This window comes from Lucilia sericata, unplaced genomic scaffold (genome assembly GCF_015586225.1).
Source record: "Lucilia sericata isolate MDLA Ls3-8-SP2 unplaced genomic scaffold, ASM1558622v1 Contig003118F_arrow, whole genome shotgun sequence".
Taxonomy (NCBI): Eukaryota; Metazoa; Arthropoda; class Insecta; order Diptera; family Calliphoridae; genus Lucilia; species Lucilia sericata.
Genome location: NW_023996708.1, coordinates 1 through 19,829, shown reverse-complemented (window position 1 = coordinate 19,829; position 19,829 = coordinate 1). Strand labels below are relative to the sequence as shown.

The window sequence follows — 19,829 nt, the reverse complement described above, 5'->3', positions numbered from 1 at the left end:
AGATTTTGGCAGCTTTTTATACTCTAAGGGGGAGGAGAGAAAATAATATTTTAATAAAAATATTTTAAAAAAGCTGTTTTATTATATATAAAGAGTTTAACTTATTTTAGGAAATATTTATAAAATTTACATTATTAACTAAGTAAATAATATTTAAATTATAATTTGATTTGTTAATGTTAGAAAATATACAATTTTGTTTGTAGAGAGTGAATGAATTTTATGAAAATTAATAATTTATTTGTTAATAAACTAAACTAATTATGACTAAATTATGTTAAAAAAATTTTATGTAAATGATATTTGTTTCTTATTTAAATGATAAAGAATTCAATTCCTTTATAGTTAAAAAAAAAAACTTTTATTCTTTTTCTGATATTTTTATTTATAAAATTATTTATTTATTAATTATTAAAAAGAAAAAACATTATTGAAAACCTTTTATTGTTTATATATAAATTTTTTACATTTATTTTGTTCATATTTTGTTTATTTTTTTTTATAAATATTTAATAAATATATTTATTTATATAAAAATTAAATGTATTTTTTGGGGGGGAAGGGGTGTAAATGTACATTTTATAACATTTTTGTTTAACTTTTTTATATAATTTTTTTTTTTAATATTTCGTTAAAACTTTATATATAACTCTTTTTGGCTGTATTTTGTTTAAAATTTATTTTAATTATGTTTTGAATTTCTTAATTTGTCCTTAACATTTCATTTCCCTATTATTTGTAACGCTTTAGTTCCTCTTTCAATAACAAAATTAAGAAATTTGTTTAAGAAAGGGTTTGTTTTACCAAGACTCTTCTTAAAAGGTTAATTTTTTTCTATTTCAGGTGGAATTTTAAGTTTGAAAAAGGTTCTAAATATTATAATTCCTTTTCTTGTTTTGTAGTTTAATTATTTTAAATAAAACTTTACAAAAAGACGTAATTATTAGAGTTATATTTGGAAAAAAGTGTTTGATCTAAAACTGTTTACTTTCAAGGAAAAGTAAAAGGACTATAGTCGGCCTATAGTCCAGGCTATACTTCAGACTATAGTTAAACTATATTCCAGACTATACTCCAGACTGTAGTTAAACTATAGTCCAGACTATAGTTAAACTATAGTCCAGACTATAGTTAAACTATAGTCCAGACTATAGTCAATCTATAGCATATACTATAGTCAAACTATAGTCCAGATTATAGTCAAACTATAGTCCACACTATAGTCAAACTATAGTCCAGACTATAGTCAAACTATAGTTAAGAGTCTTGTCAAACTATAGACAATACTATACTCCAGACTATAGTCCAGTCTATAGTCAAACCATAGTCAAGACTATAGTCAAAATATAGTCCAGACCTGACTACAGTCTGGACTATATTTAAATGAGTTTAAACTTTAGACTATAGTCAAAACTATGGACTAGACTATAAAATATATAGAAAACTGTAGACTACACTACAGATTAAATAAAAATAACTTTAATAATTACATCTTTTAGTTAAAAAAAATTTAAGTTAATTTTCTAGAAATAAAGAATTATATTAATATATCAAACTGAACTAGTACAAAGAATGATAATGAAAATATATTTTTTTTTATAAATTTTGAAACTGCAAAAATCATTACAGCAAACTTTAGAACATATTTCAAAACACTAATTTTCCTTACGTACAAAGTTTGATGAAATGTTTTTTATACTTCTTTGCTATTTATAAACCAATTAATAATTTTAACCTCTTTTAAGCTGCCGTTTTTTTTGCAAAATGTTTTTAATTAAACTAAAGAGATAATTCATAATTTTCATTATCCTTCCATATAACTTGTTTTAATTAAAGTTTTCTTTTTTAATATTATAAAAGTAAATATTTATTATTCATTTGATATATATTTTTAAATTTATACAAAGAGAAAAAGCTGAATAAAACTTATGAGTAAAAATTAATTGTTATTATGGGTCCCTCTTAACTAAGAAATTTTATATGTAAGAGTGATATATAAATACAAAAAAAATAGCAAAATATTTCAAATATATTTACGTTATGGGTTGAGAAAGTTGATGAAGGAAATGGATGTATGTGGGTAAATGAAATGCAGCTTAATTAAATAAATTATACAAAATTTGTTCAATAATATTTAAAAGTGACTTTGAGTGTGAAATAGGCATGGAAAATTTAGTACTTTTTGATATCCACGGCTTTTTTAGTACCTAGTCTAGTCTATAGATTACTCTATAGTCTAGTCTATAGTATAGTCTATAGTCTAGTCTTAGTCTAGTCTATAGTCTAGTCTTATAGTCTAGTCTATAGTCTAGTCTATAGTCTAGTCTATAGTCTAGTCTATAGTCTAGTCTATAGTCGAGTCTATAGTCTAGCTAATAGTCTAGTCTATAGTCTAGTCTAAAGTCTAGTCTATAGTCTAGTCTATAGTCTAGTCTATAGTCTAGTCTATAGTCTAGTCTATAGTCTAGTCTATAGTCTAGTCTATAGTCTAGTCTATAGTCTAGTCTATAGTCTACTCTATACTCTAGTCTATAGTCTACTATATCCTCTAGTCTACAGTCTAGTCTATAGTATGTATATAGTCTAGTCTATAGTCTAGTCTATAGTCTAGTCTATAGTCTAGTCTATAGTCTAGTCTATAGTCTAGTCTATAGTCTAGTCTATAGTGTCTAGTCTATAGTCTATAGTCTAGTCTATAGTCTAGTCTATAGTCTAGTCTATAGTCTAGTCTATAGTCTAGGTCTATAGTCTAGTCTATAGTCTAGTCTATAGTCTAGTCTATAGTCTAGTCTATAGTCTAGTCTATAGTCTAGTCTATAGTCTAGTCTATAGTCTAGTCTATAGTCTAGTCTATAGTCTAGTCTATAGTCTAGTCTATAGTCTAGTCTATAGTCTAGTCTATAGTCTAGTCTATAGTCTAGTCTATAGTCTAGTCTATAGTCTAGTCTATAGTCTAGTCTATAGTCTAGTCTATAGTCTAGTCTATAGTCTAGTCTATAGTCTAGTCTATAGTCTAGTCTATAGTCTAGTCTATAGTCTAGTCTATAGTCTAGTCTATAGTCTAGTCTATAGTCTAGTCTATAGTCTAGTCTATAGTCTAGTCTATAGTCTAGTCTATAGTCTAGTCTATAGTCTAGTCTATAGTCTAGTCTATAGTCTAGTCTATAATCTAGTCTATAGTCTATACTATATCTATACTATAGTCTAGTCTATAGTTTATACTATAGTCTAGTCTAGTCTATAGTCTATTCTATAGTCTAGTCTGTAGTCTATACTATAGTCTAGTCTTTAGTCTATACTATAGTCTAGTCTATAGTCTATTCTATAGTCTACTCTATAGTCTAGTCTATAGTATACTCTATAGTCTAGTCTATAGTATACTATATAGTCTAGTCTATAGTCTATATTATAGTCTAGTCTATAGTCTATTCTATAGTCTACTCTATAGTCTAGTCTATAGTCTATTCTATAGTCTACTCTATAGTCTAGTCTATAGTCTATACTATAGTCTAGTCTATAGTGTATTCTATAGTCGAGTCTATAGTCTATTATATAGTTTAGCCTATAGTCTGACTATAGTCTAACCTATAGTGTAGTCTATAATCAAGACCATAGTTTAGTCTATAGTCTAGTCAATAGCCTAGTCTATAGTTTAGTTTTTAGTTTAGTCTGTAGACTAGTCTATATTCTAGTCTATAGTATATTCTACAGTCTTGTCAATAGTACAATCAATAGCCTAGTCTATAGTCTAGTTTATAGTGTAGTCTATAGTCTAGTCTGTAGTCTAGCCTATAGTCTAGTCTTTAGTCTAGTTTATAGCCTAGTCTATAGCCTAGTCTGTAGTCTAGTGAATAGTCTATTTTGTAGTCTACTCTACAGTCTATAGTAAGTCCATGGTTTAACGACAAATTAGTTTAGTACTTCAAAACCCAAAAAGTTATATTTTTGGTTTAATAGTTAGTAAATATGTATATCAAAATTTCCATTTTCCAGGCCTGGTGTGAAACAAAATTAAATGTAAGAGAAGTGTAAGTAATATACAAAATGTGTGTTTGATTTGTATTATAAATACTTTTTTTATGTTTTATAAATAATTCTACTATATTATGTATTTGTTTTGAATATTTGGAAAATTGCTTTCATTTTCATTATGTGTTTTTTTTAAGGGGAAGGAGAAAAACTTAAATTAATACTTGTCTTTAGTTTACACAGTTATTATAAATATATGTATATATATAGCCTGATGATTCGAGTTATTTTTTTATAATTTATTAAAAAAATTCAAATTTTTATTAAAGTTTTTTTAGAGGTTTTCAAAAAAATAGAGAGTTGGTTTTAAGAATTCATTATAATTAATAATAATAAAAAATTGTACATATTTTGTAAGTCTTTTTATAGTTTTTTTCTTGGTAAATTTTAAGTAGTATTTTTTGTTGGTTTTAGTTTGATTTTTTTTTTGTAAATTTGGCTGTATATTATTTTTTTTTTTTAAATTTTTTCCAGTTAAAACTTAAAACTAATAAAAGTAATTAAATATTTTACATGATAATATCCCAAAAAAAGAAATTAAATTCTTAATATAAACAGTATATAACTATATAAGAGTAGTAGAGAGTATAAAGTAGTAAATATAAGATCCATTTAAAGTAAATAGAAAATTGTCTGAGGACAAAAAGGTCCGCCTGCAGATTATTATTTGTTGGATTTAAAGCGTTAAATCGAAAAAAAAAGAAAATCCTTCATTTAACATTTCATTATTATGTTTACACAATTTATGCGTTTAAAAACATTTTACTCCACAACCTTATTTTATGTTTTTTGTTTTATTTTTTAATTTAATATATAACTTTTTTCTTTTAAATAAAAACATCAATTTGGCATATATTTTTTTTTGTTCATTAACTAGATAAAAAGAAATTTGAAAAAAAAAAAAAATTATTTATTTTTCTATAAATTAAAAAATTTAACAAAACTTACCATTTTATATTCATTTTATATATAAAAAAATTGTTATTGGTTTTATTTATTGGTTCATCGGTGGTGGCATAGGACATATGGGGCAACCAGCAGCACCTTTATGGGGGGAAAGAAAAGAAATTCAGAAGAAAAGTTCTAATAAATAAAAAAAAGTTAATTAATTAAATTAAAACAAAAAAAGGAAAATTAAATAAAAATAAATAAAACAAATTATAAATATTTTCATAAAAAGTATAAATAAACTAATAATCTTTTATATAAACAATCAAAATTCAAAACTAGTGACTACTTTAGTAACGGTTCCTCTCTCACAAGACACAAAATCTAACTTTTAAAAATCCTAAAAAAAAACTAATTCTTTTTAAAAATCATAAATATTTCTCAAAAACATTTAATCTTTAGTGAAATTTTGATTTTTTTAAAATTTAATTTTAAGTAAAAATTTAAGTTTTTAGTGAAAACTTAAATTTTTAGTGAAAATTAAATTTTTAATGAAAATTTCCACTTTTAGTGAAAATTTCAAATTTTAGTGAAAATATCAACTTGTAGTGAAAATCTCAACTTTTAGTGAAAATTTCAACTTATAGTGAAAATTTCAATTTTTAGTGAAAATTTCAACTTTTAGTGAAAATTTCAAATTTCACTGAAAATTTAAATTTTTAGTGAAAATTTTAATTTTTAGTGAAAATTGGACTTTTAGTGAAAATATTAATTATTGGTGAAATTTTTGGCGAAAAAATAACAGAACCGGACTAGAACTGAACTAGAACTGAACTAGAACTGAACTAGAACTGAACTAGAACTGAACTAGAACTGAACTAGAACTGAACTAGAACTGAACTAGAACTGAAAACTGAACTAGAACTGACTAGAACTGAACTAGAACTGAACTAGAACAGAACTGAACTAGAACTGAACTAGAACTGAACTAGAACTGAACTAGAACTGAACTAGAACTGAACTAGCACTGAACTAGAACTGAACTAGAACTGAACTAGAACTAGAACTGAACTAGAACTGAACTAGAACTGAACTAGAACTGAACTACAACTGAACTAGAACTGAACTAGAAATGAAGAAAATATCAACTTGTAGTGAAAATCTCAACTTTTAGTGAAAATTTCAACTTATAGTGAAAATTTCAATTTTTAGTGAAAATTTCAACTTTTAGTGAAAATTTCAAATTTCACTGAAAATTTAAATTTTTAGTGAAAATTGGACTTTTAGTGAAAATATTAATTATTGGTGAAATTTTTGGCGAAAAAATAACAGAACCGGACTAGAACTGAACTAGAACTGAAATAGAACTGAACTAGAATTGAACTAGAACTGAACTAGAACTGAACTAGAACTGAACTAGAACTGAATTAGAACTGAACTAGAACTGAACTAGAACTGAACTAGAACTGAACTAGAACTGAACTAGAACTGAACTAGAACTGAACTAGAACTGAACTAGAACTGAACTAGAACTGAACTAGAACTGAACTAGAACTGAACTAGAACTGAACTAGAACTGAACTAGAACTGAACTAGAACTGAACTAGAACTGAACTAAAACTGAACTAGAACTGAACTAGAACTGAATTAGAACTGAAATAGAACTGAACTAAAACTGAACTAGAACTGAACTAGAACTGAACTAGAACTGAACTAGAACTGAACTAGAACTGAACTAGAACTGAACTAGAACTGAACTAGAACTGAACTAGAACTGAACTAGAACTGAACTAGAACTGAACTAGAACTGAACTAGAACTGAACTAGAACTCATGTAATGTTTTCAATTAGCGCGAGACACAAATTTACCCATAAACCGCTGGACCAACGACTTTAAAATTTGGATCACTATAAGTAGAGTAATAGGGCCGTTAACACGGATTGGTTTCAACTAGTATTTAACATAATTAACAAATATCAAACCCTTAAAACTAAAACAAAAAATACCAAAAGAAGAAAAATATGAATTCCTTTGAAAATACCTTTTATTGATCTTTATGTTTACACCAAATAACTCTGTTGTCCTGTTACCCCGAAAAAAATGGTAATGCTATGTCCTCCAACCTCTCAAAACTTACCATGCATATTGGAATGTCTATGATTATGATGTAACATAGCGGCCGCTGTGGCATATGGAGGTGGCATATTTGGCTGCTGTAATGGTGGCGACAACGGTCTATTATGTAGAAGTTGTGGCGGTGGTGCATGTGTTCCACCATTAACAGCATTATTGCCACCGTTTGTCATAAACATTTGTAAATTTTGACCACGCATTAAGTAAGGTGGAGGGGTCAATGTTGGTGGTGGTAATTGTTGCTGTTGTTGTGATTGTGTTTGTGGCAGTGGTAGTGCATTCATACTATTTGCAGTTTGTGTAACTGTTGTTGTTGCTGGGTGTAAGGTATGTGGTGATAAAGCTCTTTGACTACATTGAGTATTTATATTGCGTGTTGCAGCCGTATTGGAAATCTGTTGTAATAAACGACAATCGGCCGCCGTATAGACAGATGATGAAGAGCTTGTATCATGTTGGGCATAAGAACAGAGTCCACTATCATTGGACGATACCGATCCTATACGTACACATTTGGGAAGAAATTCGAAAAATCGTAAATTTGTACAATCAATTTGTATCAATTGATAATCTTCATCTACTACTTGTTTTTCAACCGCAACATTACAAAATGTTATTTTTTAGTGTTTTAGTTTTTGTTGTACAAATACATTGCATTAAACCATTTGCAATAGGGTGCAATATTTGTGTGTGTTAAGTAGAGTGACAGTTGTTGTTTAAGAGAGTAGAGTAATAAAGTTATAAAATAGAAGAAAAGTGTTGAGAAAAACATATTTAGTTTTGTGAAGTTTTAAAGTTAGCACCACACCATTAGAGAGTAAGACAAACTATAGTTTTTTTTTTTCATATAGCAATACCATAGCAGTATCTTAAGGCAGTAAAATTTTGAGTTTTTTGTTTGCTACTACCAACCAAAGCCATTCCAATATGCATAATTTTGTAAGTTAGAATTTCAGATTTTTTTAGATATTATCTATATATTTATATAATTTATCAAGACTAATATTATTAAAGAAATTTTGAGATTTGTAAAACTTATTATATAAAATGCAAATTACTACTTAAATTTATTTATTTATCGAATAACTTAATTTTAAATTTAAGGTAAAGTAAGGTCTGTTCTGGAATAATGTAAAATGATAAGAATTAACGCTTGAAATAGTCAATTTATTTAATTCACAAAGCAATACCAATTTATCATGTAATATATCATCTATCGTTTAGTTTTGTTCAAGTCAGTCGTCCAGTTCTAGTTCAGTTCTAGTTCAGTTCTAGTTCAGTTCTAGTTCAGTTCTAGTTCAGTTCTAGTTCAGTTCTAGTTCAGTTCTAGTTCAGTTCTAGTTCAGTTCTAGTTCAGTTCTAGTTCTAGTTCTAGTTCAGTTCTAGTTCAGTTCTAGTTCAGTTCTAGTTCAGTTCTAGTTCAGTTCTAGTTCAGTTCTAGTTCAGTTCTAGCTTCAGTTCTAGTTCAGTTCTAGTTCAGTTCTAGTTCAGTTCTAGTTCAGTTCTAGTTCAGTTTCTAGTTCAGTTCTAGTTCAGTTCTAGTTCAGTTCTAGTTCGTTCTAGTTCAGTTCTAATTCAGCTTCTCGTTCAGGTATAGTTCAGTTCTAGTTCAGTTCTAGTTCGTTCTAGTTCAGTTCTAGTTCAGTTCTACTTCAGTTCTAGTTAGTTCTAGTTCAGTTCTAGTTCAGTTCTAGTTCAGTTCTTAGTTTCAGTCTCTAGTTCAGTTTTCTAGTTCAGTTCTAGTTCAGTTCTAGTTCAGTTCTAGTCATTTCTAGTTCAGTTCTAGTTCAGTTCTAGTTCAGTTCTAGTTCAGTTCTAGTTCAGTTCTAGTTCAGTTCTAGTTCAGTTCTAGTTCAGTTCTTGTTCAGTTCTAGTTCAGTTCTAGTTCAGTTCTAGTTCAGTTCTAGTTCAGTTCTAGTTCAGTTCTAGTTCAGTTCTAGTTCAGTTCTAGTTCAGTTCTAGTTCAGTTCTAGTTCAGTTCTAGTTCAGTTCTAGTTCAGTTCTAGTTCAGTTCTAGTTCAGTTCTAGTTCAGTTCTAGTTCAGTTCTAGTTCAGTTCTAGTTCAGTTCTAGTTCAGTTCTAGTTCAGTTCTAGTTCAGTTCTAGTTCAGTTCTAGTTCAGTTCTAGTTCAGTTCTAGTTCAGTTCTAGTTCAGTTCTAGTTCAGTTCTAGTTCAGTTCTAGTTCAGTTCTAGTTCAGTTCTAGTTCAGTTCTAGTTCAGTTCTAGTTCAGTTCTAGTTCAGTTCTAGTTCAGTTCTAGTTCAGTTCTAGTTCAGTTCTAGTTCAGTTCTAGTTCAGTTCTAGTTCAGTTCTAGTTCAGTTCTAGTTCAGTTCTAGTTCAGTTCTAGTTCAGTTCTAGTTCAGTTCTAGTTCAGTTCTAGTTCAGTTCTAGTTCAGTTCTAGTTCAGTTCTAGTTCAGTTCTAGTTCAGTTCTAGTTCAGTTCTAGTTCAGTTCTAGTTCAGTTCTAGTTCAGTTCTAGTTCAGTTCTAGTTCAGTTCTAGTTTAGATCTAGTTCAGTTCTAGTTCAGTTCTAGTTCAGTTTCAGTTTAGTTCTAGTTCAGTTCTAGTTCAGTTCTAGTTCAGTTCTAGTTCAGTTCTAGTTCAGTTCTAGTTCAGTTCTAGTTTAGATCTAGTTCAGTTCTAGTTCAGTTCTAGTTCAGTTTCAGTTTAGTTCTAGTTCAGTTTAGTTCTAGTTCAGTTTAGATCTACTTCAGTTTAGTTCTAGTGCAGTTTTATCTAAGTTGCAGTTCAATATCCTCATATTGGTAACAATGAGTGTTTTTAACCTACTGCCTTCTATTCAGTTGAAGGTTCGAACCATGTCTTACAACTAGTTAGTTCAGAACGTTTATAATAAATGCATTGTTCAACTTATTGTTGTCGCTTTGTTACAAATATGCTGAATATAGTCTTCGTCTTTTGTTATATGATTTAGAATGATCTCATATTATTTAGAAAAACCATTGCGGTTAATCTAATTAGTTGAAAGTAAAATTATGTTACAAACATGTGACATAGACTTTATAAGATCAATTAAAACTATTTAAACTTTTTATTAAACACTTAATGATTTTAAAAGCAGACACTGTTAAGACCTTTAAACATTACACCCAAAAATAAACCTCTGACAAACTCTTTTAAAATAGCTACTTAGCTCTGGCAGTAATTATTGAAAAACGTGTATGTTTATCTCACTCTACAGCTATTGACTTTTGAATGTCAGCTAATAAAGCACAGCACACTCAACTTTAGACCGTTTAATTATAGCATATAATAAATAAAACTACTATTTTTATATGTTATTAAAATAAACAAATAAAGTTCATAAACCGTTTCCCTTTAGCATATACGAGTGAAACAAATGAAAAAAAAAAAACAACAACTACGAAAGAGATGTTTAGCTAAATAAACAAAATTAATTTAAAATATGTATAATAGAGAAAACAAAAAGTTAGTAAGCCTAAAAAATGAAACTAAACTACTTTTCATATAACGAGCAAATGATATGAAATAATAATATAAAAACTACTTTAAAAATAATGATAAATATTTGAGACTACTTACCAGAGGTAACAGATTTCCTTAAAGGTAAATCACGAAATGTGGTAACACTACTACTTTCTAAATTTAAATCCACCGAAGGCAAAGGGGGTGGTGGAGCTGGAGTATCAGAATGAGAACGTTCGTGTATAGAGCGTGGAGGAGGGATCATAGAAGCTAAATGCGAAAAAAGGTGAAAAAGTTATATTAGTTGTAATGTCAACATAAAAAGGGAAGTCTAGTCTATAGTCTAGTTTATAGTCTAGTTTATAGTCTAGTTTATAGTCTAGTTTATAGTCTAGTTTATAGTCTAGTTTATAGTCTAGTTTATAGTCTAGTCTATAGTCTATTCTATAGTCTAGTCTATAGTCTATTCTATAGTCTAGTCTATAGTCTAGTCTATAGTCTAGTCGATAGTCTAGTCTATAGTCTAGTCGATAGTCTAGTCTATAGTCTAGTCTGTAGTCTAGTCTATAGTCTAGTCTATAGTCTAGTCTATAGTCTAGTCTATAGTCTAGTCTATAGTCTAGTCTATAGTCTAGTCTCTAGTCTATAGTCTAGTCTATAGTCTAGTCTATAGTCTAGTCTATAGTCTAGTCTATAGTCTAGTCTATAGTCTAGTCTATAGTCTAGTCTATAGTCTAGTCTATAGTCTAGTCTATAGTCTAGTCTATAGTCTAGTCTATAGTCTAGTCTATAGTCTAGTCTATAGTCTAGTCTATAGTCTAGTCTATAGTCTAGCTCTATAGTCTAGTCTATAGTCTAGTCTATAGTCTAGTCTATAGTCTAGTCTATAGTCTAGTCTAGTCTATAGTCTAGTCTATAGTCTAGTCTATAGTCTAGTCTATAGTCTAGTCTAGTCTATAGTCTAGTCTATAGTCTAGTCTATAGTCTAGTCTATAGTCTAGTCTATAGTCTAGTCTATCTAGTCTATAGTCTAGTCTATAGTCTAGTCTATAGTCTAGTCTATAGTCTAGTCTATAGTCTAGTCTAGTCTATAGTCTAGTCTATAGTCTAGTCTATAGTCTAGTCTATAGTATAGTCTATAGTCTAGTCTATAGTCTAGTCTATAGTCTAGTCTATAGTCTAGTCTATAGTCTAGTCTATAGTCTAGTCTATAGTCTAGTCTATAGTCTAGTCTATAGTCTAGTCTATAGTCTAGTCTAGTCTATAGTCTAGTCTAGTCTATAGTCTAGTCTATAGTCTAGTCTAGTCTATAGTCTAGTCTATAGTCTAGTCTATAGTCTAGTCTATAGTCCAGTCTATAGTCTACTCTATAGTCTAGTCTATAGTCTAGTCTATAGTCTAGTCTATAGTCTAGTCTATAGTCTAGTCTATAGTCTAGTCTATAGTCTAGTCTATAGTCTAGTCTATAGTCTAGTCTATAGTCTAGTCTATAGTCTAGTCTATAGTCTAGTCTATAGTCTAGTCTATAGTCTAGTCTATAGTCTAGTCTATAGTCTAGTCTATAGTCTAGTCTATAGTCTAGTCTATAGTCTAGTCTATAGTCTAGTCTATAGTCTAGTCTATAGTCTAGTCTATAGTCTAGTCTATAGTCTAGTCTATAGTCTAGTCTATAGTCTAGTATAGTCTATAGTCTAGTATAGTCTATAGTCTAGTATAGTCTATAGTCTAGTCTATAGTCTAGTCTATAGTCTAGTCCGTAGTCTAGTCCATAGTCTAGTCTATAGTCTAGTCTATAGTCTAGTCTATAGTCTAGTCTATAGTCTAGTCTATAGTCTAGTCTATAGTCTAGTCTATAGTCTAGTCTATAGTCTAGTCTATAGTCTAGTCTATAGTCTAGTCTATAGTCTAGTCTATAGTCTAGTCTATAGTCTAGTCTATAGTCTAGTCTATAGTCTAGTCTATAGTTTAGTCTATAGTCTAGTCTATAGTCTAGTCTATAGTCTAGTCTATAGTCTAGTCTATAGTCTAGTCTATAGTCTAGTCTATAGTCTAGTCTATAGTCTAGTCTATAGTCTAGTCTATAGTCTAGTCTATAGTCTAGTCTATAGTCTAGTCTATAGTCTAGTCTATAGTCTAGTCTATAGTCTAGTCTATAGTCTAGTCTATAGTCTAGTCTATAGTCTAGTCTATAGTCTAGTCTATAGTCTAGTCTATAATCTAGTCTATAGTCTAGTCTATAGTCTAGTCTATAGTCTAGTCTATAGTCTAGTCTATAGTATAGTCTATAGTCTAGTCTATAGTCTAGTCTATAGTCTAGTCTATAGTCTAGTCTATAGTCTAGTCTATAGTCTAGTCTATAGTCTAGTCTATAGTCTAGTCTATAGTCTAGTCTATAGTCTAGTCTATAGTCTAGTCTATAGTCTAGTCTATAGTCTAGTCTATAGTCTAGTCTATAGTCTAGTCTATAGTCTAGTCTATAGTCTAGTCTATAGTCTAGTCTATAGTCTAGTCTATAGTCTAGTCTATAGTCTATCTATATCTAGTCTATAGTCTAGTCTATAGTCTAGTCTATAGTCCAGTCTATAGTCTCTATAGTCTAGTCTATAGTCTAGTCTATAGTCTAGTCTATAGTCTAGTCCATAGTCTAGTCCGTAGTCTAGTCTATAGTCTAGTCTATAGTCTAGTCCATAGTCTAGTCCGTAGTCTAGTCTATAGTCTAGTCTATAGTCTAGTCTATAGTCTAGTCTATAGTCTAGTCTATAGTCTAGTCTATAGTCTAGTCTATAGTCTAGTCTATAGTTCAGTCTATAGACCACAGTTCCGAGTTAAAAAACGTACCTGGCATAGAATTACTACCGGAAGCTAGACGTCTATGCGAGCAAGGACTTGGAGTCGGGGTTGAGGCCGCCGCCAAAGCTGCTGAGGCTGCTGGATTAAAACCATGACTGTGTAAATGATGAGGTTGCGCCAGAAGCGGTATGTTTCCAGGCAAAGTAGCTGCCGGCCTGGGAAAGGGTTGATGAGGTCGTATTTTAGTAGATTCCGATAACGATAATATCTTACGTACCGCTTGCGGTGAGGCGGTGCCAAATTTTGGACAATTTGGATTCATATTATTGCGACGATTGTCACTAGTTGAAGAGGTAGAGGAGGTGGTCGATAGTGTAGGTGACGAGGGATGTCTTCTTCTCAAAGATAACGAAGAATTCGGTGCTGATGATGAGTTGGAAGTATGAGAATAAATGCTTAATTGATCTCCTCCAGTGCGTGAAGAATTGCCACCGTGTTGCGAGGAGGTGGAGTTAGAGGAAGTGTGGGCTGGTTCACATTCCAGCGAGAATTTATGTAAAATATCTTCATCATTAATAATTTTCAAATTGTTGAGATACGCTTTCACCCGTCTAACCATTTGAGCCTCTTCAAACATTTTCTTAGGATTGGGGGCGGCCGTTGATTTTTTCCTTCTTTTAATGGTGGCATTACCAGCATTAGCCGCTATTATGGTGGGTCCCTGATTAGAACCACCCTGTGATGTAGACATTTGATTTAAAGAAAACATAGCATTGGAGGGGGATTGCCCCTTAAGTTCCAATATGGCTAATAAATCATAGGGAGAGGAACACATGTGCGAGAGTAGACGCACCTCTTTGGCTATCATACGTAGTTTTTCGAAATTAATTAAATCCTCTACCATAGTATCATTACCCAAATGTATAAATGTTAAATCTTTGCGTACTATGGGATAGAAGGGTAAAATGGGATGTTGATTGAGCAATTCCGAAGAAACCAATTGCCGGTATTTGGACATATTGCGTGAGGGATCCATAAGATCTTGTAGATCTGAGAATAGTCTTTGATATTTTGAGGGCAATTTCTCCCAGGTTTGCCTTAAGCGCGAAACAGCAGCGTGTCCCAGACCGGAAATAATGGCAAACATAGAATTGAAATTACGACATTCTTTACAGTGGCGGGCAATTTTGATAAATTGTTTGACAATTTTCATGCGTCTTACAATATTGTGTTCACCACAGATTTCAGTGACCACCCAGAACATTTCACGATTAACCAATTCCGAGAATTTACTTAACATGGGCACACCGTATTTGGTTTTTAAATTGAAAAGATCATCCACATATTCGGTAGATTCAATTTGACGGAATATGCTAAAGTCTTGCAAAGTCAATTGTATAGCCAACTCATAGGCATTGAGTTGTAGGAAATGGACATTCGATTCTCTTACCAATTCCAAGGCCAACTCATCGGGTACCAAAGTTTCGGATATGCCATTGGTTTTCAAATAATAGCGAGAGGCAAAACCTATGCGTTCAGCTAAATTCTGCAATTGATCAGGTAATCTACGCTGTTTAACCATACCGCCTTCACCTACACTAACCTCACACAAGGAAAAGTTCGAGCTGGGATCATGGATGCCGAATTCCTGTAGCGCCAACATAACCACCTCATGGGCGGTGGTTTCTTTGTTAATAAGTAAATATTTACAAGTTTGATCAGCTTTAAATACTTTGAGTACATGTTCCGGATAATCGGGTACTAAACTGCCGGTGGTGGAGACAGCAGAGGGTCGGTGCACAGAGGCCGAGAGATAATTGCCTGGATTGCATATGTTCAAAATGTTGTTATTAGGTGCTGAGGCATCTTCATACTGTAGAGAGGTTAAATCAGGATTTGACTGTGATTGATAAAGTCTACCGGGTCCATGTGAAGAAGAACTAGCACTGCTTAAAGAGCCCGATTTTTGTTTTTCATTACAACCCACATTTAGCAAAGCATCGCTGGAATCATTAAGATTAGAGGCCTGTAGACCCGTAACATTTTTATGCAGCAAATTCATTTTGGCCAAGGCTATTTTCAGCCTTCTCTTGGGAGCCAAAGTCATAAAACCTCCTCCCTTGGAGTCGCCCTGCAAACCATTTGAATCCTTTTTGCCGGAAGCATTAACACTTTGTAAAAGATTATTCATAAAATTTGAAGCCATATTGCCGGAAGACGGCGTCTGTATGGGTGTACCCGGGCTTTGTACACCTCTATCGGTTTGATCTTCTCCTGGTGAAGAGTGTAACAGCATATCCACCGAACTTAATCTTACAATATGAGCACGATTAGTGGCTGCCGCCGTTAGTTCATCTGTAGTCGAGTCTGCTCTGCCATGCAGTTTAGCCACATCGTTGGCACAAATGCGTCTAGGACTTCTTAAGGATTTAGAACCCAAGCCCGCCACATTGCCATTGGCAGAATTTATGCCACCATTGGCGGTTAACTCAACAGCCTGCATCATTTCTTTGAAACCTAAAAGATTGCTTTTTACAGTGATACTTAAGTGGGTGCTACCCATTAGTATTTCCAAAGCCCGTTTGCTGGTAACATGTTCAAAACTTTGGCCATTAACTTCGTGTATTTGGTCGCCGCGCTTTAAGCCTGCTTCTTGAGCCTTAGAGGCTCTTTCTACATGTGATATATAAATGCCACAACCGCCTGTAGCCACACAGGCCCCTCTCATTTCATAGCCTCCTATAATTTTGAAATTTAACGACTCATCTCTAGAGCTACGTGCCAAAATGCAAGATCTCATTCGTGCCTTAGCAGCACAGGCTATGTGCAGTAATCGCAGTTGACTCAACAATTTCTTGCGTTCTAGACCAGCCTCAAATATTTCCAAAAATTCCATCATTTCATGATCAGCCTCAAAATCGGTAAAATGATTATTTACCCATAATAATACCACACGGGTAACACGATCTCTGATTTCTTGAGCCGTAGCATGACTGGCAAATTTGGGCACCGTTTCAGCGCCATTAGCATCGGCCTCAAACCATGATAGCAGTTTGTCTGTAACCTCTTGGGAATTTTTTATAAAAATTCTATGAGTCAATAGGAAATCTTCCACATAAAAGGGATCTGTCATGGAATTTTCCTCTACCAATTGCTGCAACAAACGTTCCGGTGAACCTCTAATTACAACATGACCCCGTTTGGCATTAGTGCCAGCCGTAGCTGAATTATTTGACGCCGTTCCGGGAGCATCATTTGTACCTATTTGTCTTAACTCAGTAACCATAACCACTCGACCCTCCTCATCTTCATGACGTCTAATATTCTCCTCACCCTGATGTTGTATACGATAATAATCCGTTTGTGTTATACACACAAATTGACAATCATCACATTTCGTACGCATAACACCCTTATGATACAATTTATCCATTGTGGGTAGAATACCAAATGAGTCACCCACTTGTAACTCTTCACGTTCACCATTGGCATGTTCGATTTCGACGACACCATTGATTAGCACAGACCAAGAATCAAGCTCTTCACCATCGGACATAACGACAGTGCCCGCCTTATCGACGACGGCAAATACCATAACCGAGCATAGAGCTCGCCGTACGGCCAGTGTGATATTTGTAAAGGCCTTAAGACCTTGTGTAAATTCCAATAGTATTTCAACATCTTCTTCGGTACGCTCTGAGGGATCTTTCTCTAAACAATCACGTACTGCATCGCGGACATTGAGACTCTGTAATAGAGGGAAAGAAAAATGTAAATATTGGATAATTTTCGATTTTTTTACGAAAAGCTTTCTAAATAAGCTTTTCTAAAGATTTTTTACTTTAACAAAAAGCTTTTTCAAAAAATTTTTATTAAGGAAATCTTTTCTGAAGATGAAGAGTTTTATATAAAGTTTTTTTCAGGAAGAGCTTTCTTAACTATAAGCTTTCTGAAATAACTATTTATTAACGAAAAGCTTTTTTAAAGAAACTTTACATTAACGAAAAGTTTTACCTTAACAAAGAGATTTCTAGAAAGTTTTTATAAAGCTTTTCTAAAGAAACTTTTTTAACTAAAAGCCTTTCTTTACATTAACAAAAGTTCTATGAAGAAACTTCAATAAAAAGCTTTTTAAATAAAGTTTTTATTAACAAAAATTTTTATACTATATTTTTAAAGCTTTTCTAAACTAAATGTCATAAACGAAAAGCTTAAAAAAAAAAAAATTTAAAATAAACTTGTCACTAAGGAAACACTTTTCTAAAAAATCTTTTCATTGACTATGAGCTTTCTAAATTAACTTTTTATTAACTATAAGCTTTCTAAAATATTTTTTTTTAACAAAAAGCTTAGTTAAAGATCGAAATGCTTTTTTTAAATAAACTTTTAAGTAACGAAAAGCTTTACTAAAGAAACTTCATTAATGAAGAGCTTTTTTAAAGAAAATATCAAATTTTTTAATGAAATTTTCAATATTCAGAAGCTCTTTTAAGAAAAGTTTTATAAATTATATTTTCATTTATAAAAAGTTTTCTAAAGAATCATTTCATTAACGAAGAGTTTTCCAAAGAAACATTTCGACAAATTAAAAAGTTGTCTAAAATTGTCATTAACCTAAAGTTTACTAAAGAAATTTCCTTTAACGACACTTTTCAATATCAAAAAGCTTTTCTAAAGATATTTTTAAAAAATTTTCTAAAGAAACTTTTCATGAATCAAAGTTCTTTTCAAAAACGAATAGTTTTCTTAACAACTTTTCAATATCGAAAGCTTTTCTAGTGAAATTATTTTATATCGAAAAGCTTCTTTACAAAACGTTTCCTTCTTTTTAGTGAAATTTTTTAAACAAACCACAGTTTAATAAAAGATTTTTTTTATTTACAAAATGTTTTCTAAAGAAACTGTTCATTAACGTAAAGCTTTTCCATTAAAGTTTTCTAAATAAACTTTTCATTAACCAAAAGTTGTCTAAAGAAAATATTCTTTAATGAATGTGTTTAAATAAGCTTTTTATTATGGAAAAGTTTTCTGAAAAGTCTTTAAATTTCCAAAAGCTTTTCTAAAGATTTTTTTTTAATTTTTCGAATGAAACTTTTAAATAACGAAAGTTTTCTAAACGTTTCAATAACGATAGCTTTTCAAAAAGAACTGTTTAATATCTAAAAGCTATTTTAAACAAATTTATAATATCGAAAAGCTTTTCTAATAAAAAGTTTTATTATGTAAAAGTTTTTAAACAGGATTTTCAATATCGAAAAGTTTTTCTAGAAAGTTTTCTAAAGAAACTTTTCATAAACTTTCCATTATGCAATAGTTTTCTAAAAAGTATTCCAATTTTCAATATCGAAAAGTTTTTTTAAAGAAATTTTGCATTAAAAAAGAAACTTTTCATTAACTTTCCATTATAGAATAGTTAAAAAGTTTTTAAATATCCGAAAGCTTTTCTAAAGTTTTTTTTTTCAATTTTCGAATGTAACTTTTCATTAACAAAAGTTCACTAACATTTCAATAACGAATAGCTTTTCTAAAAAAACTCTTCAATATCAAAAGCTCTTCAAATGAAACTATATTCTAAGGAAGATTTTCTAAAAAACTTTTCAATATCGAAAAGCTTTTGTAAAGAAATTTTTCATTAAAGAAAAGCTTTCTAATAAAAGTTTAATATTGAAAGGCTTTCTAAAGAAACTTTTCATTAACAAAAGTTATCAAAAAAAAAAGTGTTCTTTAATGCCAAGCTTTTTAAAGAAATTGTTCAATATATTTTCTAATAAAAAGTTTTAATATCTAAAATTTAAAAAAAAAGCTCTTCAATATCGGAAAGGAAATGTTTCATTAAAGAAAGAATTTCTAATAAAAGTTTATAAAGAACATTTCCTTTAACAAAAAGTTATACAAAGAAACTTTTCTTTAATGCAAAGCTTACTAAAGAAACTTTTAAATATCTTTTAGTTATAATGAAAATATTTAATAGTTTGGTCAGCTTTCTCAGGAGAAAACTGCATAAACTCTAACAGAGTTTGGCTGGTAATAGGAAAAAGGCATTTTATGACAACAATGTTTGTTCGAAAAGTAATTTTACAACGAAATTACTTTTATCACTTAACCAACATTGAAACTTTCTTTTCATTTAAATGCATTTAATTCCATGTTCAGTTTACTTCAATACTAAGTAGTTATTGTGATGGTAGTGTCGTCGCCAATAATCAAGTCTTTTTACTGTATTTTTTTTCTTCTCTTTTTTTTTTGTTAACTAATTTAACTAAATTAACAAAACATTTTTCATTTTCTCATACTTTTTATAAATCTATGTAACTAAAGGTTGGTTTTCTTTGCATGTTGTATCTCGTTGGGTACGTACGTACGTCTGTCTGTCGTTGATCGGTTTCTTTTACCTACATTTAATACTGTTACTATTTTTTATGATATTTTTTCTCTTTTAGGAAATTTTTTTCTGCTATATATTATTGTTGTTGTTGTTTTTATATATTTCGTTCATTGTCCCACTTTAGGTTAATCTTGTATGAGTATATTTGCTTTTTTG

General features: G+C 30.6%; 1 protein-coding gene across 1 annotated transcript; it reads right to left on the bottom strand.

Annotated features, from left to right (window-relative positions):
- Positions 1 to 3,762: 3,762 nt before the first annotated feature.
- On the bottom strand, positions 3,763 to 17,036 carry LOC119614605 (rap guanine nucleotide exchange factor 2-like; the record flags this gene model as incomplete). The annotated part of the gene is made up of 5 exons (XM_037970725.1): positions 3,763 to 4,902; positions 4,978 to 5,073; positions 7,056 to 7,550; positions 10,616 to 10,768; positions 13,337 to 17,036. Coding segments are annotated over 4 exons (4,398 nt in total), but the record flags the coding sequence as incomplete, so codon positions are not given.
- Between the last annotated feature and the right edge of the window lie 2,793 nt (positions 17,037 to 19,829).